Source organism: Temnothorax curvispinosus, unplaced genomic scaffold (genome assembly GCF_003070985.1).
Source record: "Temnothorax curvispinosus isolate PA1 unplaced genomic scaffold, ASM307098v1 QBEX01003408.1, whole genome shotgun sequence".
NCBI lineage: Eukaryota > Metazoa > Arthropoda > Insecta > Hymenoptera > Formicidae > Temnothorax > Temnothorax curvispinosus.
This window is the reverse complement of record NW_020213188.1, coordinates 1,046,169-1,073,510: the sequence shown is the minus strand read 5'-3', so window position 1 is coordinate 1,073,510 and position 27,342 is coordinate 1,046,169. Positions and strand designations below refer to the sequence as shown.

At 40.3% G+C, this 27,342-nt stretch overlaps 1 protein-coding gene across 3 annotated transcripts in view; it reads left to right on the top strand.

The window, feature by feature from the left end:
• The window catches only part of LOC112452525, a 197,982-nt gene that overhangs the window by 117,388 nt on the left and 53,252 nt on the right, over positions 1–27,342 (top strand). For all 3 annotated transcript variants that reach the window (XM_025012799.1, XM_025012801.1, XM_025012800.1), the window contains exon 5: positions 24,115–24,225. In XM_025012799.1, coding sequence (XP_024868567.1) covers positions 24,115–24,225 — 111 coding nt within the window. The remainder of the gene's footprint in view (positions 1–24,114; positions 24,226–27,342) is intronic.

Sequence of the window (27,342 nt, the reverse complement as noted above, 5' to 3'; positions counted from 1 at the left end):
GGGACCGCTTATAAGGCCGCCGTCGGCGAGACGGTCGCACGTACAGAAAGGAAGGTGGAGGGGTGGGACAGGGGGCACAGACAGCGGAAAGAGAATCGTAATTCAGAGACGGACGGAAGCTCTCGCGGCTGGTCCAGCCCCGAGACCCCGATACCCCGAGATTTGAATGTAAAGCGGGCCCGAATGGCCGGCGATCAAGCCGCCTCCGAATTAACTTCGTTTCGCTAAATCCCGGGACTCGGCGAGGAGCCGCGTGTGTTTGCTTCCCTTGTATACCCACACTCGCTCGCATTCCGCTTGTTCGCACACGCAAACGATAATGTCCGTCATAAACGTGGAATTTTAGATTTCGCGCATAATATCGTCTGGCAGAGCGCGAGCGCGCACTCGCCACGTATTTACTTTCTAATTTATTTATTTGCTGAAGGGGGTCTGTGTTATTCATGCTACAGAATTTTTCGATAAAACAGTTATAAACGCGATGCGGGTGCAAATAATACTATCCTTTTAACAATTGACTCTGCCATTTAATTATCGATGATTGCATTGTTTACACGGTTATTATTTGATGGAAATAATAGCTTTATTAATTTGAGGCAGTATCAACAGTAGATTTATATGGAGTAAACATTTAAAAATAATATTCATAAAAGCAATTATTTTATTTCGCGTGATTTGTGCTGGTGTTTTTGACATGTAGAGCAATCTTTTTACAGAAAATTACACAACGATGCAGTTAAATGTGATTCAATCTAATTTACATAACAGATTTATTTTTAATTTTAGCAACTATAATTACACACGATTATATATTAATATGGTGTGCAGTTTATAATTTATATTATAATTAAAAATATATTAGTTTCTTTTTTCCTCTCTTTGGTTATATTTACTGTCTTATTCAAAATTTTGTACCAAATTATCGTCTCTCTCACATTATAGTTATAATTTTTAACAACTCCTGTGTGATTTTACATTTTCTTTGAAGAAAGTAAAGAGTATTTTAAAGAAGTATCGAATAAAAATACCGCAATAGAAAAATCCCTGTTCCTGACGTTTCTTCATCTCCATCGATATGAGAGTCGATGCCGAGAAGCGTACCTGAACTATTGAACGAAATCAAGTCAAGCAAGAAGAACATTACGCGACAGACCGCGAAAACGCCTCGTCCGCAGTTTTTTCTGCCTTTTCTCGATTGCGTGTCCAACGTCCCCCACGATATCAAGAGCCTCGCGCTTGTCCGATAAATCCAGAAAACGAGCTGGCGCCGATGTACCAATTTTGCGATGAGAACGAACGATTTTAGCGCAAGCAATTATCCTAATGTCTACATCGCGAGTCCAATTCCCCAGAGATATTGCCGAGACGAGTAGTACGTCGTCGCAGCGAATTTAGCAAAGCTCCGGCCTTCGATGTTACCGTAACGACGAGAAGCAAGAATTTGCGACGAGCTATAATTTTTTTTTTGCAGACAAAAAATTTTCTCAGGTACTTCGTGACGGATAATACAAGATCTTGGTACAACAATGCATTTGAGTCAGCTCTTAAGATAATTCGAGGCTACCGTAACATAATAAAACTTGGAGTACCTGATTTTACGTAGCATACGTAAAAATATATTTTTTTGAAATTTTGTTTGAAATAATGTAATGGTATAAGACTAGCTTTTTAGTTGCTTGCTCGAAAAATTTGCAATTATGCGATTTAACATATGATAGGCATATCGAGAATATATTGCATATAGAGACAATATAAAGGTACATTTTCATAATGATTATATAATGTTATATCTTTATGATTACTATTGAAATTTAGGTATTGTAATAAAGAATTAGCATTGCAAATATAGCCAAAAGAATTTTTGTCACAAACATATTACACAAAAATTAAATTTACTAGGTACTATAGATACGCGATTTCTAAATACATATGTTTGTTTAATTTTCATATATTAGAAGATTTCATGTGCAAAATTTTTATAAGCCATTGTTTCCGGTTAACTTAATTGATAGTTGGCAAATTACACCGTGGTCAATTGAGTGATTGACTGACTGATCGCAAAAAACGTACCGCCTCAGGATGTGACGGTTGTTAGGTTGGGCGCGTCCAAGAAACTTTTAAAGAAGGGCTTGTTCGGAAATCAAAGGAGCGGATCACATTATTCGAACCTCTCTTTCAGCCTTTAAAGTACTCTTTCGATTTTTTGAATGGAATATTTTAAATTACAGTTCTTAATAGTAGTAAAGACTTATATGTATATGAAGAACTTAATATATCTGGGAAAGATTATTCCAATTTTAGAAACAAAGTTGTTCTTAATCTCAGCATGTTATTCCCGAGGGGGCATTTCTTTATTCAGAACTATATAAATAGCTTCGATCTTGACCGTGGTATGCAAACGATCATGGGATTAATCAAAGTGCAGCGACATATATAGGGACGTGTTCAGCGCTTATCTCGCGAGTTGCATTTTCTCCTTAATTTGTGTTGCTGTCGCGATTGCACTCACGCGCTCGCGCGAATACCTGCCTCGAGAGTATTGGCAGCTCGCGTCAAAATACGCTGGCACTCGAATCAATTGAGCGGCGAGAAAAAGCGGCGCGGCGTGGAGCGCAAACAGCCTCCGGGGCTTCGCTCGCCCGCGCCGGTGTTGTTGGCGACGTCAATTTGCACGACGCAGTTGCGTGCGCGTTGCCGCTTTGCCAATTACAAACCGCGACGTACTCGGCTTGACCGATCGGTTGAGGGAATCGTCGAGAGGACCGAGGTCGAGAATAATTCTCGAGAGGGATAGATAGAGGGAAAGAGAGTGAGTGAGACAGAGAAGGAAAGAAGACCCTCTTCGTCGAGTATTGCGTGATGCATATTCACGAGGAGTTCGCGGAACATCTTCTCTCGTGCACTCGTGCCAGGCTTATGCACCGAAGCCCTCGACTCTCGTGAAATATTCCGATAAATTCGCGACAGGGGGGATTCTTAAAATGCAAATGTGCGAATCTCGAATCTTTAATACCATAAATTTTGCTCAGAGATCAGAGCAGTCGATTAATAGATACGAGAATTATTCAGACGGGAACAAAGTCAAGTGTCACTTGGCTTGTCAAGTCATTGTGTCAATACCACAGTACTAATGATAATAAATATCAATAATTGTAGGTAATATTACCAGTGATTCAGTTATTAATCTAAATTTGCGCCTTATAATTGCTAAGAGAAGATCGCCTAAGAGAAGATCACTAAATTATTCAAACACCGAAGTATGTGAAACGCAGGCAACGCCTCCCAAACTTGCGATAAAGTCGCTTGGGCATCCAAGGAGGTATCCCCAGCCTTCGGTAATTTCCTAATAACCGATCGTAATACTCAGCGGTCTATTATCCACTCGTTAGGCTAAGTCCAAGTTTCGCCCCTCTCGCCGAGACGAGATATCCGGATCGCCGCGAGCCGTTTAAAGTGAGCGAGCGAGTGGAGACTATCGGCAATTACGAAGCGGGGCCGGTTATGTTGGGATGAAGAGATCATCGAAGACTGCGCCGAGGGATGGTGCACCGAGGTCAGCAGCAGAGAGTTCTCGAAGAAGTATCGGAGAGGCCGGTATAGGAACCTGTCTCGCAAATACGAAACTTGAAACGAAGCAGAAAGAAGAAAGAAAAAAAGAAGAGAGAAGCAGGAGAAAAGAGGAAATTTGGAGCATTGCGAATAGAAGAAAGGATGTAGAAAAGAATGAAAGCAGGGAGAAAAGGAAGAAGGGAAATGAAGAAAATAAGCAAGAAAGAAGAAGATAGAAGAAAGAGGACGAGCAAGAAGAGAACGGATGGATAGATTGACTGAGCTATTCAAGAAGTGTAGAGATAATAGAGAGAATGTTTTTGTAAGGCTTTAAGAAGACCTTAAAAAGTTTTGCATTCTACGCAAACTATGAAATTATCTCCGTGCGTTTGTTTACATGACGTTTAAATGAAGTTGCTGTCTCATATAGACTACGAGTTATAAAACTATATATAAGCTATATATATATATATATATATATATATATATATAAATATACTTATCCAAAAAATTCATTATTTGCATAAGGCGAGTAAAAATGATATTTTTATTTCCAGGATACACTAGTTTGCATATAGCTTTATGCACGTAAATTGTGCAAGTAATTTATTCAGTTTGGTAAATGCAGTTTTATAGTTGTTTATACGTAGAGAATAACAGGTTCACAAGACGGCGGCGTCGTCAGCTACCTCCGCTTTCTCCACCCGCGGCTCGATTGCCAGTAATTTACGCGTTGCGTGGAACAAATAGTCGTCCTGGCGCAGGATAAGAACACATCCACCCGCCGGAATAACGCTCACGGCCGGACATTATCGTCGTCGACCGCTATCCTCCGCCTGGTCCTCTCCCTCCTTCTCTTCTCGTTTCTCTGGTTTCTCTCTATCTCGTCTCCACCCTCCTCTCTTTATCTCTTCCACGTGGTGGAAGACCACCGCGTAATTTCACGTTCGATCGGCCCTCAAGGACAAAAAGGGAGCAACGAGACGGACACGTGTAGATCGCATGGCAGAACATGCTTTCTCGTGGAAGCTTCCTCGAGGAAAAGCAAGAATGGTACGGCGAAACACTCATTTCCGAAATGGTTTAGGATATGAGCCGCTTTCTTACCTTCTCAGACAGACAAAACGCCGACAGAAATGACTATTGTAAGTTTCCAAGAGCTAGCTGTTATCCGATTAATTTTCATTAAAATGGGAGAATGTACTACAAGGCAAGACGATTTTCTTTTTACTTTAAGTATTAAAAAGTAGATAATTATGACTCGATGTTTTTAATAAATCATCAAAAATACTAGAGATCTATAAAATTTAGGATTATTTAATTATAAAGAAATCAAAGAATTAATTGACTTATTGTTAGTAACTTATCGAAATATTCAACGCGTATTAATAGTCGGAAAACTTATATCCACAAATATCAAACTTTAAAAAGCTTCGAAGTAACAGAGAAACCAAGAAATTCAAGTTTACTGACATTTGTTAAAATTCTAAAAATCTACATAAATCGAAAAATTAAATTTTTAATTCGTGGTGGGCTATACGTTATGACCTCTGTATCTTTGACTTCTGCATTCGCACATAGGAAGCTGCGACGTTCGTGCGAATGGACCGATAACGAGAGGCCCTCTCGCTCCTCGTGCTCGCGCGAAAGCGACGTATGATTTACCGTCTCTCGTGTGGCCACACTCGATTATCAACGAACAATTCTATCGCGGTGGCCGTGATTCATCGCGCTTGGTAGCGAGTACGGGTCATCGGCTCGTGAGATTCCCGAGCCGGTGGCCGAGGGTCGCTTATACCGTTCCAACGATATCCCGCACTCTTAAGAGCATAAATAGCTATCGATTCGAATGCACGCTCCGGAATGTCCCTGTTATTTGTAAATTGTTGTGCAGAGAAGACATTGTTGCGTGGATTTTATCTTCTCCGCCTGGTTTTCCAAAATCTATATAATAATACTTTATTATCTCATGCAGAAATATATAAAATGATATCTTAAACAACATATAGATGTCGCAATGAACTTAATATTGATTTGTCTTGGCAAAATGACAAGACAATATTGAATTTGCATTCAATATTGAATATCTTAACATTTTTGTTATATTTTTCATATAAAATAAAACATATACATAGTTAATAAGTTTTATTAATTCGAGAAGGCCCAAAGAAAATGCAACAAGCTAAGGATACTGATGGGACCGAGTATTTTTGCTGGAGCGAAAAATTGCAGGGGCGAGCAAGTCAACCATTTAATATTCTGTGGATTTAAAGATCCACAGGTATAATAAATACAATTCGACTTGAAATCGACTACTTTGGTCGCGCGGCAGCCGATGCGAAAAATAACGTCGTTGGAACGCGCGGACAAAGGAGGAGGAAGCGTAGGGGGAAATTTGCTTCGCAGACAGGCTCGATCGGGAGGGACTTAAAGTGAGGTTCTTTGTCTAGAGTAGAGCGAGAGTCTCAGATACTTTATAAACATAGGCTTTACTAACCCCGCGGGATTACGGGCTTTACCAATTTTCAAACCGTACCGTAAGTTGCAAGACAAACACGTAAGAAAAACAGACGAGGCCACGGAGAGGCTCGAGAGGTCCGTCCGTGTAAATCCTTACGTCAAATAGCCGAAAAGTACTATCTAATGTCGCCCTCTGGCCAGGGTGTCACATTCAACAATGTTGTATTTTCCGTCGCATCGAAATTAATGCAGTCACTTGAGCTTGAAATTTATAAAGTTATATTAATTGTAAAATTATAGATATAAAAAATTATTATATTATATTTTGAAAATAACGGTTAAACTCTCTTTAGCATAGGTATAAGGATTAAGCTTATCGAAATCATAATTGATAATAATAATAATAATTTAACAAGTTAATAATAATAACATAATAAATTACTGACGAATTTTGTTCTTACGTGCATAAAGTTTAAAAAATAAAATTTTTAATCTTTTTGCTTATACGATACTACTGCTGTATGCAACAGAAATATCGTCATGCAAACAGAATTTGTTCGTTAAAATATTCGCCAAAATCGCAGCAAAATTTCACATTTTTGTGCCGTTCAGCGCCATAAAATCGCGCGTGTATCATCGATACGATAAGAACGAAAAACGGTGAGCGGGTCCCGGTCGGTCGGGATTCACGAAGAGATTCATCATCGTTGCTGCATGTTGCTGCAGCGAGCTCACGGCAAGCCGAATCCATCTGTTAGCCGATAATTGAAATTCTCCTTGCGCGGCGGCGGGCTTTCATTTTCCATCCGAGGTTGCCCTTTGTACGCTCCGCATCGAGGCTAAATCGCATCGATAAGCTGCCGGCGCAAGGTCGCTGCCCTTACTAGCCTAACATCGCCGTGTAATCAATCCTTTGTCTACTCCCGCCGTGCATCGACATTCGACTTGGCGCGCGTATCCTTAGAAGTGCATCGACCGGCACGCAAACTACAGGCATCACACCGTACATCACGTCTTTCCGACGGAAAAAGAAGGTCGGAACTGCGAGAAGAGCGAAGCTGAAATTTTAAGGTGGTTGATATAACTAACCAAAAGCAAGCGAGATGAGTCGAAAAACTGCTCCAAATTTTACATACAGTTTCGCCTAAAAATCCTAAAAAATTAAAATTATCGATTACTAATTGGAAAAGCTTTGTGTCTTGAAAATATTTTTTATCTTTATTTTCTTGTTTATTTCGTAAAGAAGAGATTAATTTAAGATCAAGATAGGAAATGATAACGAATGGAAGAACGAAGTAAAAGATAATTGAGCTCGTAGAGTGATGCCAGGCTGCAATTATCTGTAATTGCGGACGGATTAATCTGATTAAACGATTCGCAATAGTATCCTATAGTTCTACCGGATAATAGATTAGGACAACCGGAACTGTACGATCCACTCCAAGTGGTACTGGCAATGAATTGAACGTGTTCTGCGAAATTTCATTTTGCTGATGAACCATTTGCTGGTAATCGCGAAAAATAACAATAATCACCTATATTGAGATTATTTCTAAGAAAATATAACCGGACAATGATGATCATTTACGGTACTAATTATTAGGAAAAGTATAATCGAATAATTTGGTTATTTATTAGTATATTAATTTAATCTAAATAATCTTATACTTATAATAAATTGCAGATAAAAAAATTAATTTAATAACAATATGCATGTATTTTTTATAAATACATTGTAACATAGATTTTACAGCTTATCACGACGTCAATCTTTGAATCTCGCTTTTATTTTTTCGTTTATTGTTTGTACCAAGTTGTAGATCCATTGCATCGATAATCTCACATGGATTAAATGGACAAAGTTCGAAGCGATCAATGCCGCGACTGTCGATCGATCTCATAATCGATGGTATCCCGCAGGGGTGACTGATCCGCACAGTCATTTGGGCTTAGCGAACCCACGGACCCGAGCTCAACACACTGCGGACACTCACATACATTTACACATTATACATATTCATATATGCGTTTCCATGAATGATAACGCATTAAATAGTTAGGAGAAATAGAAGCGAGATCTAATCTAATTAAGAAGAATAAGAGCCATACTTATATAGACATTTGATATAGATGCCACGCTAGCGAAAGCTAAAAAAAAATTCATTTCTCATTTATGTCTCTTAATTAAAAAAATAATAATCAGCGCGTGCACTTATCGCCGGCAATAAATAACACAATGTGCGTGAGTGCATCGTTGCATCGTTCACCTGCGCGTATACGACACACGTGTGCAACGTGTCGAGAATTCACCTCCCGCGGAGTGCGAGCTTATTGTGTTCGCGGTTATCATGTCGTTGCAATTAATCGAGCCTGATTGCGAGACGGCGATACCATCGCGGCCGCGGTTCGCCGCGATTCGACTCGTTATCGCGCCGTGTTGCATCGCGCTGCATCGCACTGCATCGCACTACACTATCGCGTCGCGTCGTCGTTTAGAAAGAGCAGCCTCACATAATCGTGCTAATTTCTCGATGCGGCTTATCTCTGCTATTTCGCTTCGTGCGCTCAAAGCGAATTGAAGGTTTCTTCCTTGGAAGAGAATTACCTCGCCAGAAATTCATTACCGACCGCTTGATTAAAAAAATTTCACCCCGCTTTAGAGCATTACGAATAATCTGATGCGAGGTAAAGGTGAAATTATAGGTTTTAAGGTTTAAATTTATTCCTTAATAACAAGTTAGAAGTAAAACCTATTTTAATTTACCTCACTATTAATTAAGAATTAATATCTCGATGTCTCAGCTTAATATGATTATCAAATTCTCCATTATTCTTTTCGTAACATTCGATATGATTTGAACGAGATCCAATCTTCAAAATGCATAAATGCATTTCAATATATTACAAATATTTATTACATAGCTACCGTATCAATTTAAAGCAAACATATTTTCCGACATGATCACTCGCGGGTTAAAGACCGATCTCAGCTCTTACTTGATCGTCGCTTTTATTCGCCTTCGCTTACAGATACGCACTTCCGGCTAAAACCGCGCGTTCCGCACAACACGATACGCCACTATATCATCGCTAACGAACGATCGCATAAATCCTCCTTCTCGCGTCCGAAATCAGCCAGCGCCGAGAGTGCTTCGCCTGTCGCGCGAATCGCGCCCTTACAAATGCAAATGTAATTCGACGGCTTGCAAACGCATTTGATTATTTATGATGTTCGTTCTCTTGCGTCTTCTTAACACTACTATAATAGCCATTAAGATGCAACCGTGCTTCCCCACGGCGTGTCAGATTACACGTAACAGCAAAAATAAATTCTCTTGCGTAATTCACGGTGAGTTATATTAGATTGCATTAAGTATCAAGTTTACCAAGAGGAGTTATGGGGGTCGAAATATTTCTGCATAACGCGAGTTCTTCGTGGATCATCAATGATCCACACGTTAAGGATTATTTTGGTGCTTTTCTCGTAAAGCGGAATATGAACTGATGTGCCCGCGCATTAATCGCGTTATCTACTTATTCGCTTCTCCCTTCGTTCTGACTCTCTCTCTATCTCTCTCGTTCTCTCGCTTTCACGGCTCAACGACGCCGGTAATTCATTTTGCACCAGCCACCTTGAAGAGGCATCGACGACCCTTTCGCAGCCGCCCGAGCACTTTCACGAACGTGGGGCCATTATCCGGGCCGGCCAGCCGCGTCTGTTTAACATAAGCCAGAACGCCGAATCGTGCTCGTCGTTAACCCTCGTGACCGCTGGCAAATCTGGTGTTCATCCTGGCGCAAGTAGCATTACATAATTTCGTTTTTAACTATTACTCGTTGTATTGCGAAATAACAGGAAATCGATAGCAGATAACGTAGTAAAGTCCAAAAGTTTCCGGTTCAATGAAAAAAATGATGTAATAAAGCGACTATTTTTATTTTTTATTATAAAAAATAATTACTTTTACTTTCAAAATTAAAGTCCGATTTGCCTAGAAAATTTGCGTATCAATTTTTTTATTACTACGCATATTATATATTGAAACTTGTATATCTACGTATTGATTCTATGTTGTTTTATTACATTGATATAATATTGTATTTCCTCTTCATAAAATTGAAAGTTCAGATAGGCGTAAAGCAGAACTTGAAAGCAGTACTTGAACAAGTTTTAATTATAACGAAAGTCTTTTATTCGAGAAAAGATTTGAAAACTAGATTTGTATACATTTTTATCTCGATCGTATAAATTACCTTCAGGGAAACCCAATTATCATTATGGTCCGTAGAAAAAGCGCAGAGAGTATAAGCAGCGCAAAACATCACGCGGTTTCCAAACCAACGGTGAATTTACGAGTCGCCATGTACTCGCGAGGTAGTAGAAGCGGTTAATGCTATTAGCCCGTTTTTCCGCTGCAGGTGGTCGTACGCGGCACCGCGCCGCGGTCATCTTTACGAACGATAATGAACCGTCTAGCGAGAAATTTCGTGAAATGCGCTGGATCGCCGTAGTCTATTTTGCGAAATATTTTCCGCTCGGATTGTTGAGTCCTGAACTAACCGAGTCACGAAACACAGAAACTCGCTTTTAACATTCGACCATAAAATACCACCGTATTATCTCCGCGGTCTCGCAAATTCCTGCAGCCTTCTCTCTTGTTGCATTTTATATCGCCGGATTATGATTTTTATTCGAAAAAACCGACATAAGTTAAATAATTTAATTAATTTAAATTATTTAATTAATGAGGCCAAATTGTTTTCAAAGTTCCTGATGGATATCTTTTTATTTTTTATTTTGTTAGAGAAAAAGAGAGAGAAAGAGAGATTATTATATTTCAACATATATATTATATATATCATATTGAGCTGGAAAGATTAGCTTTAGAGTTAAAATTGTCATCACAGTTAAGAGATATCTCGAAAACTCGTTAGAACTCGACAGGAGCTTATCAACCGATGTGATTACTGTCGTCTTTTTAGCAGAACAATAAACGAGCTATGATGTGACACGCGCGCGCGCGCGCGCCGTCGCAGCTGTCGTCTCTCAAAAATTAGATTGCGTGTCCTCCGACGATAGGCGGATAGACGGGACCCTTTTCGCGAAACGACTTCGTAACGACTTCGAGGCCTCGTTTCGCGCTCCTGATTCGCGCGAGCTAATAAAATCAGCGAGGCCGCTCCGCGCAACGACGACGATTAACACGAGCATAATTGGGAACAACGCTTTAAACGAAGTTGTCATCCTGAGGCGTGGGCTTACGCGATTACGCGACTGCCGCTGGGCTTCCCAAATCGTCCCTTTTCCTTTCAGCCCTTTTCACAGGGGCACAGGGAAACAGGTGGAAAGGGTTACCTTCTCGTAGATTCTCCCTAATTATTTTGTTTCCGTAACCGTGACGACAAATGGCGAGGGTCATCAGGATAGGGTCGCGGATTGTCGATAGTCTCGCAGCTTAATTCGGGAATGTTTTCAGACAAAGTCCTTTCTTGAAAATGAATATCGTTATCTAACAAGTATACAAATAAAAAGAAATTGTTTTATGAGAAATTTCGGTGACTACTCCCATTGGCTCTTAATGGTACCGGCTTATTTTATGCGTCTATTTTGAATACCAATATTTCTTCTTAATTTTATTTAATTGTAATTACGCTGAGCAGCGGAGGAAAATTGTTATAGATAAACGAATCAACACAAAAACTAAAACAAGAAAATTTACATTAATTATTATACGATTTTAAATTTATGATAAGATGCCACGCATGTAAGAGAGTGATTCACCTTTCGGTGACGAGACAGATAATTATAATAAAATGATCACCATATGTAATCACCATATGTACTAAAATGGTGAGACGCAGAACGAGACTCCCCGTGGAGAAAAATCGCAAGAACTGTCGGCGAGGCGCACAATTTGTCAAAAAGCGCAAAGCACTTCATGTTTTGCGATGCACAATGCTCCAGAAGCGAACAAGAAAGAGAGAGAAAGAGAATATCGTAAACAGACGCAGCAAATGGCGTTTTGATATGCACCGGACTTGTCGCTCTTTTTAACGAGTGCATATATACGGTGCCAGGAACGCGTTATAAACCACGACGACAGGTCCATAAAACCTCGGCCCTTCGTCAGAGCCATATCGAAGCGACTGCCTCCTCTTTGTGATTTACCGTGAGATCCATTCTAAGCGAGTATAATGTAGTTTTAATGATCCCTCCTTTATTTGTAGATGAAATTTTCCGATAAGTTTGTATCAAACGAACCGGTACTATTCATTGTCAGAAGAGATCACAGCAGTCACTGAAATCTGTAGCCAAGTATAAAAGAATCATCTCTTATTTATCATACGTACCAAAATTACAGAGACTTATTTTCTCTTTATTTCCGCGTTATTTTCTCTTTAGTGACGCTTGTTTTATGGCGTTTCTTTCAACTTTAATAATATAATAATTCTCGCGCACACACGTTAAAGTTAAAATATGGTTTCAAGATGTCATTTTTCACCTCTTTGCGATTCGGAGGTCGATTTATTTTACCCGGATAGCATGTGAGAGAGTGAGTGCATCGTTTCGCTTAATTCTGTCGTGAAGAAATCGTGCGAGAAGCCCCGTCGTAATCCCGCATCGCGATTATCACGCGCGACGTGTATCAGTCCGTGACGTGACGAGGGGAAAATCGCGCGGAATGACTTCCTTCTTCTTCTCCTTTTCCTCTTTTTCTCCTCGTTCTCAATCTTTTCTCGTGATCCGTACCTGTGTTGGACTGTCGCCGAATACACGGTTTTTAACGAGCGGACCACCACGAAGAGCGGGATTATACTCGATGCAACGGTGATATTATTGCGGTCCAAATGCAAGAACGATCGAAGCGGAGAGAGAGAGGGAGAGAGAGAGAGAGAGAGAGAGAGAGAGAGATTAAAAAGCTGATGACGGGGGTCCTCACAGAGAGTACAAAAAAGAAACAACTCGAAGGGATTTATAATAATCGGAGAGAGCTCGCTCGTTATTTTCGAAGAAATCTTTTGAGATGTGATAATTTTCAGTTTTTAGTAAAAAATTAGCGACTGTCATTTTCTAAATGCATTCGATATATCGTTACATGAAAAATATTTCAAAAAAGTCGTTCTTTAATTTTAAATTTAGGTGTATATCACGGTACGAAGTAGAGGGCAATATTTGCTTACTGCAGGGAAAATATCGAGGAACGTAATTATACATAGCTTTATAATTGTTAAATTATTTGTGCGATAATTGACATGATAATTATCACGAGAAATAATTAACGCAACACAATTAGGGGTGTGATCGTTAATTAGCGGCGGTCGTTGATGTTTAGATTTCTAATTATTAATATCGCCTTGTGCAACATTGATTATGCTGAAATAATTGCGATATAATTTAATTGCGCGCTCGGCGTAATCGATTAGTATCGCGAGTGGTGGAGATGGAGAACGTCGGGCTCTACGCTTTGCGGATTAATTTATGAGCCTCAGGATCGACTCGACGACGGGAGGCGGTTGCAATCCCTCTTGACTCCCACGTGAGAGCGATGTCGCGAGTACTAATCTACGAAAGATGCAATTCGCGAACGAAGCACAGTTGGGGTTTTTTTGAATGGAAGCAAAAGGCCAAGCCGTGATAGGAGGTTCTCTCGTACCGTGAATGGCAATCTCGATGCACGTGACTGATGGTCGTTCCAACGAGGTGGGACGTATACGTGTTGTATTCTTTTTGCAACAAGTTAGAAGAGATGTTTTATGACGTTTGGAAGTAGTTGTATAGATAAAACCACTTCGCGGGAGTGGTTTCATTTTTAGATTTTTGGAAAAATTCTTTTTATTGATGCTATCTAGTTTTACGGAATATATATTATATAATTCCAACTTTTACTTCGATTATGTCTATTTATTAAATCAATTTTGTTCATAATGTTCATAATTTTCATAAAACAGATTATATATCTTGAAATTTATGGAATTGCTGTTTACATTTCCTTTATAAAATTGCGCCAATATTAGACATTATGCTAAACGACGTTTTTTCAATTTTGCATTAATATTACGTAGCATTTTTTTATTGAATAAAAAAAATAGTTTTCTACCAGCATTGCAATAAAAATAACGAATATTGATAGAAATTGACGACACAAAATGAAAAATTCCACAAGTATTTTTTCATTGCCTTGGTCATTAAATTCCGATTAAAACCCGAGAATCGTGAAAACGCAAATATCGAAAACCAACAGCGTCGTACGACGTTGCAGTTATGCTGTATTATTTTATGATAATTCCGCACGCCATCACGGAACTATTTGAATGGCGCAAAGTATCTCGGTATGTTATTAAAACAATTTTAATCAAAGTAAACTTTCCAGTGAGCGCGCCGTTGATACCGCCTGCGCATCTCTTTGTTCCTCGAAAGACAAAGGACTTGGCTGCAATGGCTAGAATTATTTTGTCCTGCCTCCGTCCTATCGCGAGCGAGAAAGTTGTTTTCTATATGCTTTCGAATATCAAAAAATATTTTTTTAACTCGCTATATGAAATTTGTAAGACAAAATAATTTTAAGAAAGAATTACACAAATACATATGTATAAAAGTCAAGGGAAATTTATTTCCATTGTAATGTATCTAGTACAACGTATTGAAATATTTCAATAATGTTAGGATTTTTTTATTGTCTAAACTTTTCGATTGTCGTTTACAATTATTGTGCCTCGGAAGAAAGGAAGCAGCGTGCCTCTTAGCGGTTTTCATTCGTCTCGTTGTCGATTGAATGCCACTCTTGCTCTCCTCAATCTCTTGTTCTCTTTATTCCAACGCGTTCCTTACACCAAACTCCTTTCAAGACGACCTCCGACCTATCCTCTCGACATCATCTCGACATTGGTACTCTCCGCCGCTGGCCTCTTCACGGCGGCTTTAGACCCTCATCGAATTATCTTTGGTAATTACTTGAGATACTCGAATTCAAAGCGGGCACTCCCTCTTAATGGGCCGGAAAAAATCCGTGTGACACGCTTCTCGTCCTCGTTCTGGGGATATCTCCGAACGTTCTTCTTAAGACTTAAAAGAGCACAAAATTCAATTAAGTGGTATGTGTATCAGGTTTCGCCGCCATTATGGAACTCCTGTAATTAGAACGCAGCATTAAAAATTATTTCTGTAAAAAATTCTTTTTAAGCTGTGGGAATATACGAAGACAAAATTATTTTGTTATCGCTAAAGGCATAAATACAATGTTCTATATACATAGGTTATTCCAATAGAAAATCGATCTACATCTTATTAGATTTCCAATTTCGGAATCCTACACATAGACTTATTTGACATTTATGGTCCTGTTAATAAATTTATTCAAAAAATCTTGTTATGATAAACAAGTTATTCAACGGCGTTGTCGACAAGTTATTCAAAGCTTGCCGGAGCTCGAGGGAGCCGCGTAAATCGCGTCGTGATCCTTTAGCGACTATCGATTAGGGCCGAGAGAGTCATGTTATACGATGTCCGGCCGTGATTTCGCCAAATAGGTGATGTTTAAAGTTAATGTACCGTAACAGATTCCCGTGCGACGACGTGCTCGTGCTAGATGGACATCCACGAATTACCCTTTACGACTATTAGGATCGAGCCCCGGGCAAGAGAGAGAGAGAGAGAGAAGGATTAAAGACGATCCCAGCAATTTACGCGAGATGCAATTTGCGAATTCAATTCGCGCCTCTCTGCGATCGTTGTTGCACGTGGCAATGATGGGGCGACGATGCTATTTGATTGTCGATAAACGTCGTTGGAAATGAAAGGAATATTGTCGCGTTTCGTCGTGCAGACTAAGTATCTTTCGCCTAAAACGATAATTTGAAATTTACCATTATCCGAGAAAAATAGAGATAGAAGTACCTATTTTGTTTGGTATTAATCAATTGCTTAAAATGACTCGTGAATAATCTAACGAGAAGATTATAACTATTTGCAATGACGCGAATAAACAGATAATTTGAATAAAATTTTGAGCGAAATAAAATCTGTAGAATTTAAGAGAAATAGGATCAATGATAATATATGTAAGCGAGTATTAATTTTATTAGCGCGACTTGAAAATATCGAAGTATATATCGAACTTAATTGTTAAACGTTAACTTATTTAGCTTTCTGATTTTATTATTTACTTAATTCTCATTGCTATTTAATTTGCATCCTCGTTTACATCTTAATCTAAAAGTCGCAATTGCCGCTATAGCGATGATGCGTTTCGCAGTCAGGCTTTACTTGTTCGTCCCACGCGATGCAATATCCAAGACGGATATGCGATATTGCGATCAATGCCATTGACCTATCTGGAATACGATCCAAATGCCGAGGAAGAATTCCACGTGTGAGAATCTCGTCGCGAGATCAATTGCAGCGAATACACATGCTCGTTCTATCCGACCGAGAGAACCGCTTTATCATTTGCGAGCAGCGTCGCGAAAAGAACACATGTATGCAGCATGCACACTCACACGCGTGCAGAAAGTCTGGCGCGAATATCTAATTTTTTTTTCCTCGGGATTAATTCTCGTCGCGCGCGCCGGGGGGACGAATATTTCTCTCTCTGTTATATTACGAGTCGCGGGGAAACGCCACCGCGAATGGGATTTAAATAAAAACGCAATCTTCCGTGCCGCGTGATTATTTCGCTTTTACTCTTTGCATGAATATACACCGTGCGGGATGATCTATTTAAAGATGTCTGTGCAACGATTGAACAAAGACTCATTATTAAACGGCAAAGTGAGATTGCGATCTAGAACGACCGTCGTAATTTTTCTCCTGTTATCTATCGGGTTGACTTATTAAAACGGACGCATTGACTTATTAAAACAATTTACATATGTTATTCAGAGTTATTACTACCAGATTTATTTACATCGATTACATTTTTAAATTTCTCTTTTTTATAAGAAAATAATTATAATACATAATATCGCAAAAATATATTTTCATATCGCGAGATTAATTTGATACAATATCAAAGGATCTCGATTTACAATAAAATATAGATTTGTTTATTAAATTTTTTCAGTTATTTGTACTTTGGTTTCCCTTATTTCGCGTGTGCGTGGCCATAATAAGATATGCACCTAATCTGCAAAAGTCGGTGGCCGACTTATCTTTCACGAAATATACTCGTTTAAGGAGGATTTCAAGGACCTCGTTCTCTTCGATTTTAATCATTTCAAGAATGCAATTAATATGATTAAAACGGATAAAATGGCTAATAAATCTTCCATTTCACAAATTAGAGATAATCGTTGTGCTCGTGAGATTCTTTTTCGTCTTCCAGCAATAATCGCGGAATTCTTGGGAGAAAAATCTCGTCCTGCTTTGGGTAAATATATCGGCCGATCGAGGAATGCACACTCATTTCTTATTCGTTCGACTCATCCTCCTTCCCTGTTTTTCACCCCAGACTTTCGAGGGAATTCGAGGGTATTTCTTATTTCGAATACTGGGCGTGCCACCATTCAAATCTCCTCGTTCATCTGCGATCTCTCGCATTTCGCAGCTTCGTAGGATTCTTCGAAGCCGTCTACATACAGATTATAGATCTGTAGTTAAATCATCTTCTACCCTCGTTCGAGGAGAAAATCCTGTTAGTGATTTATTCCATATTCCATGTTGTCGGGTATATTAGGTACCTGTATTTGATGCATATATAAAAATTATTAACATTTTTTTAAATGAAATTAATTTGATCCACACATAATTGAGCATCTATTTTGAATAATTTATACTTATAATTATTAAATTATATTTATTCCAGTAGTTATTTTTGATTGAAATTTATTTATTTTTAATTTTGTTTGTAATTAAATTTTATTATATTTTAATATTTTTTCAATATTTTTTTTTAAATAAGAAAAGATTCTTCCGAGACCGAAAAAGGAACTGAAATCTTTCGAATTGAGTGGTCGATTTAATATCGCGTATCGATCATCAACCTTCTTTCTGGCTTTTTTTACACTGCGATCTTTCACCGATAGCACCTGTATGGCTTTGTTCCTCGACGACAGACGGGCCCTTCGTTTCTATTAGCCACCCTTCGAGCTCTACTCGAAGCCACCCTTTCTCTTCCGCGTCTCTCGTCCACGGCTCCACGGGGAAGCCTGAGCACCCATCCCTCCTGTTCTCTTCGCCATCTCTGAGCCGACCTCGCACCCCTTTATCCGGTCCCCATTGTTCTTCGTCCTCCGACACCGTGGCAGGCTTGCACCTTAAAGGTGCACCATCCTTCGGATTTCGTTCGTCACCGCCGTTGCAAACGTTCAATTTCGAATCCCTTTTTACACGACGTGCATCGCTTGCCAGGATAATCGGACAGGACACGGCGAAATATCTCAGGGGGCGAAAGATCGATGTCCTCGATAAAACACCGCCTTCAGCGTTAACTGTTCGCTCTCGTCCCCCATTCCGTTTCGTTCGAAGAGAACAGAATTTACGTTTTGCATCAACCGTTTTTCTGGAATTGTATTCCGACGTGCACACATGCGACACGTGGAAATTTCGTGATTAAGCAAATATAATCATATAAATGTCGTAAGTATTCATAATCTCTTTATATTTTATCTCGAAAAACGCATTTTCTCTCTTTCATGCATTCCCTCGAAGAGCGCAAGATTCATTTTAATTGCATTTTACCCAGCACACAATGAATCAACCAAGTTGCGATTTTAGTCGGCAAGAAATTATTCGCGGCGCATTGGACTGGAGGAGATCTCGCCTGCCATTTCTTTTATTTCTTAAAGAGTACCCCGTTGTTCTCGTTTCTTTGAGCATGACAATATGAATTCGACGAAGGCGAGAGGCTTCGTCACGCTGAAATGGATCGGCGGTGGCGCGATATCGACGGGGAACCGTAAATTAAAATGTCTCCGTTCGCGACGGAGGTAAAAGCGTATCGAGGGGAAGAAAGTCTCTCCCTCGTTGTCCTCCCCCGATGTCCTAATCTTCAGTTCCTCCTGGTTCTTCCGACGTCCCTTGCCACCCCTTTCGGCCTCATCTTTCGAGGGAATCAATTCTCTCGGGCGCGCTTTGGCAACACTCCCGCAACTTCTTTATAAAGCGAAATCTTGCGCGCAGAAACAGAAAAAATGGGCGAAATGCGAATTTATACGTAGAGTGCTTCGGCGTGATAGAGCGACGACGAGGATTTTGAAAGAATTTAGTGCCGGCAAAAATTTGATGTAGCATATATAACGATACATTTACGAACTTTATTGTTAAATAAAACTTCAAATCACTTATGCATCCTTCCATCTATATAGAGCCTCAAAAATCTCTTCGTTTTTAAAACAATTTTATATTTATATTATATTTTTAAAAACTAAATCTGTAATAAAGTACATAGGTTTATTACGCAAAGTATATTTAGATAAGTTTTAGATGTGCAGAAATGCGAACTCTTAACATTTAAAAAAAGAGATGTTTTATCCGAATATTCCCTGCTAAGCGGTTAACTCATTTTTTACGCGACCCAGATTAATTCCAAACGAGGCGATTTCTCGATCGGCATTCGTTCTCGCGCGTTATTGTCGCCCGATAACAATGCAGACGGTATATGCAATCGAGGAGAACGATCATTAAAACAACGATGCTGGACGCGAGAGCGACGGGACAGGTCCGTAAATATCTGAAATGAAATCTGGACGCGCGCGCAAGTAGATAAAGATAATAACGTGTCGATAAAGCTTATACCGCACGGAAGGGAAACGTCATAAGACTTTCGCCTATAAATTCCGTCGCTATTACCTCTATAGAATACATGCCATCCGCACGCCACGGCAATAAAACGCGATATAACGCGCCCTCGAAGCAACCGGTAAGCATGTAGTCGATACATCGCCTGCTACAGATTGTTTCAGAAATTGCGAGGAGAAGTGACGAGACTCTCTGAATGAATTATGAGCCGTAGAATAATGCGGTATTTGAGAAACGCGTGAAGATTACTTGAAACCACGCTACAAACTCTAAATTTAATTAAGACTTTACCGCGTTTCACAAGTGTTTCTTCAGAGAACCACGAATATATTTGCGATGAATATAATCATAATAAATTTGGCAATATGTTGACGGAATACTGGCAAGGTTCCAATAAGGTAATATTCACATGAAACGACAAACCTCGGAATACCCGTCCACCTTCAGTATCAATATTATTTCTAGCAAATTCCTGTTACGTACGTTTCGAGACTCGCTACTTTGTCGCGGCCTATAGAAGCAGAACGGCGGTGTATTTTTCTATCGACGCCGGTCGTCGCCGCAACGGCACCGATGATTTACATGGTAATAAACTAACGCCTTGGTAGCGGCGGCAGCCCGAAAAACGCGTTTGATTTATCCGCGTACTTTCGCGAAGTACTGGACTTCTGCCAAGCCGGAAGGTCCATCTCGCCGGAAATCACGACCATAATTCAGTGCGGAAAAGAGACGGATCCGAGCGCGCACTGTGAAAATTTTCGAAGGAGACAGAATTGCCTTGTAAAATTCGCATAGGAGTCGTGTGTTCACGCGCATCGATTCGTATCCTTCGCGACACAATCGCCCTAAATTCAGTTCGCGAAACTCCGAGGAACCTCGACGAGACAACATTTACTTAATTTTTCTAACCCGATTACTGCAATCGTTGAAAGAATTAATTTTATTTTTTACTCAACATTTCAGTAATAAATCTCGACTAACGACTAAATTGATCTTGATGCGAGAATAACTCGATTTACGACCAAACGTCTTAGTAGGTATTTACTTCCGGCAATTAAAGACGAGTCGCAGTTAATCGTCGAAATTAACGCAAACAGGACGGATCCTCCGTCACGCTCTTGCTGTCCCGAAAAGGAGGTCGCAAACACTGCGTTCAGGAGTCAGTCGGGTCTGATTACACGTCGCCGGCAGGGCAATACCTTAACCCTTCCCTGTTGGAGGCTACCCTTCCGACAGGCCGCTGAGGGGGGGAAGCGGGCGTTTGCAATTTAACGGAATCTCTGCATATAGAGTGGGTTCATCGCGTCGCGCGGGTTCCGCACTTTAAATGACGTCCCGGAAGTCCCCGCGCTAATTCTACGGATCCTCGGACATGTATACCCCTCGTCGTACCCCTCGAGTCACTCGACCCTTCGCCGGGTTCCGCGTCCTATACGCAGGGCAGAGCTGGTTATGCGGACTCTGGTCGACGCTCGTAATAATTGCAGGCCTCGAAGCGAGGGAGAAAGAGATAAGAGCGTTTTACTAATGGCCGTGGAATATTTGCGGCGACACGCGAGATGCTCTGACATCTCGCAGTCCTGATTTATTGATGTTTGTAACCCGGCCGTAATATCGCGAAATAAATAATTTTGTAATCGGATTATACCGTTGAGCGGGCGAATGAATTTGCAGCGATACACGATACATAATTATAATTCACTGATATTTATTTTCGCTTCGGTTAGGTCGCTAAATGATATGATATAATTAAACTGTTTTGTTGAATGGGTAAATAACAACGTGATAAAAGATATATGATATTCAGCATTTATTTTATAATATTAAATTACAATAAATAGATCGTTTAACATAGATGTTTTAAACGTTTTGTTATACATGCGAATATAACATTTATAATTTGTAATTTGCTTTACCGAAGGCTCATCGACCAAATTCGCTCGCATCGTTATTTTATTTTGCCTCGCTTATTTGATTTTTTACTTTCGATACGAAACGCAAATTCTAACTTATGACGTTTGCTGCGCAAACTTTGTAAACGTGAAAAATACCAGCTATACAATTTAATTGATCACGAACGGCTAAGGCGATCGTTTGTTCCATCGACAGGTGGGTTTTACGAGCTATTCGATTCGCTGAAAATAAACGTGTACAAGTGGCGTTTGCTTAGCGCGACAGGACGTTAACGTTAATGAAACGCTGGCTGGCGTCTTATGGATGATTTATCGTCGTGGATTATTTTTCTCGGACCATGGTCTCTCGCGAGCGATTCAAAAGTTATCGAATATCGATTATGTATACTCCTTAGCGCAGGGTGGCCGTATAAATCCTTAGAGAATGTTAGAGTAAAACGCAGCGACAATAATAAAGTCGCGACGTTGCACGAGAGAGGAATTTTAATCTCTCGCGCGATAGCCTGCAATCGATATTAGTTCCCGTGTATCGTGATCTCTCATTCGGAACCCTTCATTAATTCCACTCGCCGCTGCTACATATTTAAAATGTCTTATCGGTGAATCAATATCGAGACATGTTTCGTATATATTTTCTTATCATCCGTAATGTCGGCAGAACAAAGTAACCAAACATCCGTACTTGGGTTCTCCATATAGAGAAAGATCTCGCATACCTATCTAGCGACCTGCAACATTTTCCTTCGGCGAAAGAATGACTGTGCGTCACGAAAGGCTTTACGCTCTTCCGCCACGCAGCTTCATAATTATTCGGTACGTGATATATCTAGGGGCAGGGTGCAATCCATTTCGCGATTTTCTTTTCTTTTGATCATCAATCATGCTGAGTTGTTAAACGGAAAAGAAGTGCGTAACTACAATGTGTGCATTATACAATTTTTTATTTGCGATATCATTTCATTATGCTTGTTTGTTTCATCACGCGAAACGTGATATGTGACGCTCCAAAACTTATCTGTTAACATGACAGGTTTTGTATACTTTAAATTTGCACGAAATTCAAATACAGCTATTTTCGGTAGCAAATAGAGAAAATTTTTCGCTTCCCTTATACGCGATGGTACGGATTTAAAAGTAAATGTTCCTACAGTTAGGTACTGCGTGCGGGACGAGAGTCATTCACGGCAAACAATGGCTGCGCGTTGTCGACGCGGCATCGGTGGTGGCCGAGGGTTCGGGAAGGGTGAATTGCGGCTACGTGCCCCCGCATACGAATGCGTCCGCGTGTACGAGGAGGAATCGAGGACGAGGGGGTCGCCAATGCCGCGTCGGCGTCGGCGTCGGCGTCGCCTCGAATCTAATAGATCGCGCCCAATACTTATGGTCAAATCGCAACCAACAGCCCCTGTAGACCAAGCGGAGTTCGCTCATTACCATTCCGCCCCGGCGCTCCAATAACCGTTGCTGATAATCAGAAATGCCTTACGAAGGATGTAAATCAATTCGGATATGACTACGGCGGCGTCTCCAAGCTTCTCGGGAAGATTTGCGGTACGGAGTGGAAAAGGTTAATTCTCTCTGCCTGTTGGACGAGTTCCAATTCTAACGAATGAATGTCGTAATCTTTCATTAATCAAAGTTCTTGGAAGACGTTTATGTAACTCTTAGATTATTTTTTGAAAGATTAATTTGGCTCAGAACATAAGTAAAAATACTATACCAGTATTAATAATGAATAATGAATAATTAGTAATTGATAATTAATAATTAATTTTTTCATTGTCGTGAAACATAAACAATGAATGGATCAATATCTTTATATTTGAGAATCATTAAATTAATATTCTAGACGTCTTATAATTTCAATAATGTTAAATTAATGTCAGATGAAATGCAAAGCTTAAATTTAAATAAAAATTGGTCGCCCGTCAACTTATTTTGCGGCGACTTCAAGGTTACTTGAGAGCATCGATATCTTTCTTGGCGAGCCGCAACCAGACAAGAATCGACCGGACCGACAAGGTTTCTCGCTTTGGGGATCCGATTCTCCGACGTGCATCGGCGCGTAATCTCCAAGTATACGGAGGAGAGTGTGATCTCTCCTCCTTGAAGTTTAAGCCTCTGTTAAGGCAGCTTAAAACTCAGGTAACGGGAATTACGTTCGGGATATGCCGCCGAAAGTTACGGACGGACTTCGGAATTGCGTCGCTCGACGAGAAGTTAATTGGAAATCGGTGTAACGGCGTTTTCGATCGCTGTGAGCTACGTACGAAGCCGTGCTATTTTTCTCACGTATTACATGCAAGCAATTCTAATTTACATGTATCATTCGATTATTTTTATTATACCATTTACGCGGACGATGAGTGAAACACTTGTTTGCACATTGCGGTAAATCTATGTATAATTCCGACACTTGATTATTTCATTATAACATTTTATTCTTTGTTGTTACAGGAGAGCCTAGAGGAGCGAGTGCAAGAGCTGGAGCAAGCATTGCTGGCGGAACGTATTGCAGCTCAACGAGATCGAGCGACGATCACGAAGTTACAGCGGCAGATCAACAAGGTATATTTTCTGCATGATATTTATAGGACGAATTCGTCGCAAAAGTGGAGAGTCAGCGACGTTAGGAGCAGCTTGACTATCTAATATGTCATATTCGTCAGAGTACTCTAATTTTGAAAGATATAAATTATTTCTAATACATTTTTATGAAAGTCAGTGGCAAAGTTGATAGTATAGTCGTAGGAATGTCAAACAGACATTTCAACATTAGCACACAGAATTGAGCAATTTTGTTAATAATGGCGATTACATGATCATTTTGAATTAAATATTGCAGTGATATAAACATAGATCAGACAATTAGCTATTAAAAATTTTAATATATTTTTGCGAAAGGCTTGTGTCACATTTCCGCGGTTGAAATTTTTATTCCGTATACTCCTGGCTCCTCCGCATCGGAGGGGAGATTAGAATTGCGGTAAAATATATATCCTATCGGCCCGGAACCGAGTAGCCAACTCGATCGAAGTCTGGACGCTAGCTCCATTCGGTCGGTCGGTCGGTTGCTGCACCTGACTATGGTCTCCGTCTTGTACGGAGTCGCCGATCCGTTAACTTTGTCCGTTCTCCCCGGAACGAAACTGCAATCGCGAGGGCGGTCTAAGTGGTGGTGGTTGATGATGGCGGTGGTTTCGATCCGGACCAGACCTGCAGATCCGCACGGCTGGCTGCCGCTGCTCTACGGTGGCATTCGGCGCCGTTCGCCGTATCAGATAACGACGACCCTCGTAAACCAGACCCCGTGTAGACTCTGCAGGAAGTCCTCTACGGGATACAGAGGGCAAAATCGTCTCTGCCCCTCACGTAATCACGTTTCTCTCCTGTCGTACAGTTTATTCGCGTTATGTCACTTCCAGCGAGGCGCCTAACGCCACCGGCCGATTTATCCCGTTATCCTCGATAATCTCGCGATACCCGTTGGATCGTTCGACGCGTTGTTACTGATCAGTATTACTGATAATGTGAAATTATTACTTGGAACGTTCTGACTTAATTATCTGAGGCACTTTAGAGATAATCATCGACTCCTTTAAGTTATATCTGCCTAAGTACTTACATACTGCATACATAATTTTCTCGTTATGCTTACAACTTTATAAATCGTTTTTCGAAAATTTTTATTTAAACTATATTCATTAAGTATAAAAATTAATTTGTCAGACATAATGCTGTACAACATAAATAACGAAATTGAAATATTCAGACTCAACTCTGACATTAAAACTCTTTTCTCAGAACAGGAAATAATTTCTTGCTAAAAAGATTACCGCGCAACAACGTGTAACGCTGTCGCGTTGTAATACAGTTTACATATTCGCGACAACACAAGAAAAACTGCTCTTTCGTACGACATGTTTGTATTACGCGATATTTCAATTATACACATAGCCGAGTACATACTTATACCACACTTCATTTCCCGCCGCGCAATTTCCGGCATAAAGCATTCGCGATTACCTCGACGTTTCCGTCGAGATGAAAAGATTCGCGCGGGTATGCAGAGACGACCGACTGTATAGCGTAATATTCCGAACTCGTCCGTGCCGCATTTTAATCTACTTCTCGTTGCCGAGTCGGCAACAGAAAGAGAGAACGTCTCTTGCTAAGACGGACCTTCCGGAATAGGATCTGGACAGATGTGGATGATACGGACGCAGCGTGTTTCTGACGTGCTTTTTTCCACGCCCCTTTTGCAAGCTTATAAAATATCACGACAAAAACAAGCGCGGACGAACGGAGGGAGGCTGGAGAACCCCTCGGTCACGGCTTGTGTAATCTCGTGTGATTTACGCGTTTTTCGCGATTCCGCGAACAGCCCGAATTATTTATTGCGCATCATGCGATGGTAAGTCGAAGTTGAAGGACTGTCTCCCGTCGATTTTCTTCGAATCATCCCCGCCGTTATTGCGAAATCACGAATCGGCCGAATTGCCTTTTTTCGCAGCTGCGTGCGATCCAGAGGGACGCTCGGAGCGTTTTGCGATTCTTTGTATCCCTTTGTGTCGCTTTATAGCTTGCGAGAGTATGGGCTGAACGATAGGTTGATTGATCTTTTATATGGAATTGCATGTAATTTAATAATAAATGTACAAGCCGCTTTTTGATCAGTGCAAATCGCGTACAGTTTCTATGGGTTTTTAATTACAATATACAAGCACCGTGAAATATGAAAATCTTGCTGTGAATTTCACTCTAATTACATGATTGTAATTTTACTTTAATGCAATATGTAATAACGGAGGGAAAACTTGTTATGTAGCGCTGATTGCGAGTGACGAAATTTTTTGTCATTAATAATTAAGTAATTAACATTTTTAATTACTTGATTACTTAATTTAATTACTTATAATTACGTAAAAATTTTTTACGTAAATAATTAAGCAATTAACTTATAAAATATTTTGGATTACTTTTTTTAGGCGAGAAACGTGTACGATTTCGTGCGGCGCGATTAGAATTGTGAGAATCGTATAAGATGTCGGAGGTAGGCGGATAAAATTAATTACATTGCGCGGGAGAGAGAATGGATACATCTTTTTTTTCCTCCGTTTCTTTTTTCTTCTCCGGACGCAACGATTAATTATTCACCGGGCAAATGTATAAGTAATCCCCGGGCTGGACATTCTACCGCATTTCCACAAATCCAGTTGACACTTTTCCAGTCACGAACGTCGGCGCCACGCGGTATGTAAGCCGCGATAAATTGCAGCCGCTGCGGCAGGTTAAATCTACGTAATTTCTGCCGAAATTAAACGCGGCGATCTGGGAATTAGAGAAACCAGTCTGCTGATCGTGCAAAATCGAATGCACTCGAGTCGGGGGCCCGGTCGAGCGACTCGTTCGCTTATCGCACGAACGTCGTCTCTTCGTTGACTTCATTTATCGTGGCATTTTTCCAAGCGTGTAATTTAGATGGAGTTTTGGATAGCTGCCGATCTCATTAATCCCCGCGGATTGCGCTACGTGCGTTGGTTAGATCATATTTACCGAAGATATAATTATTTCACATAGTTATTAAGAGCTTGGTAAGATTCATTATACGTGAGGAATAATTATAATTTATACGGACGAGAGAGAGAGAGAGAGAGAGAGAGAGAGAGAGAGAGAGAGAGAGAG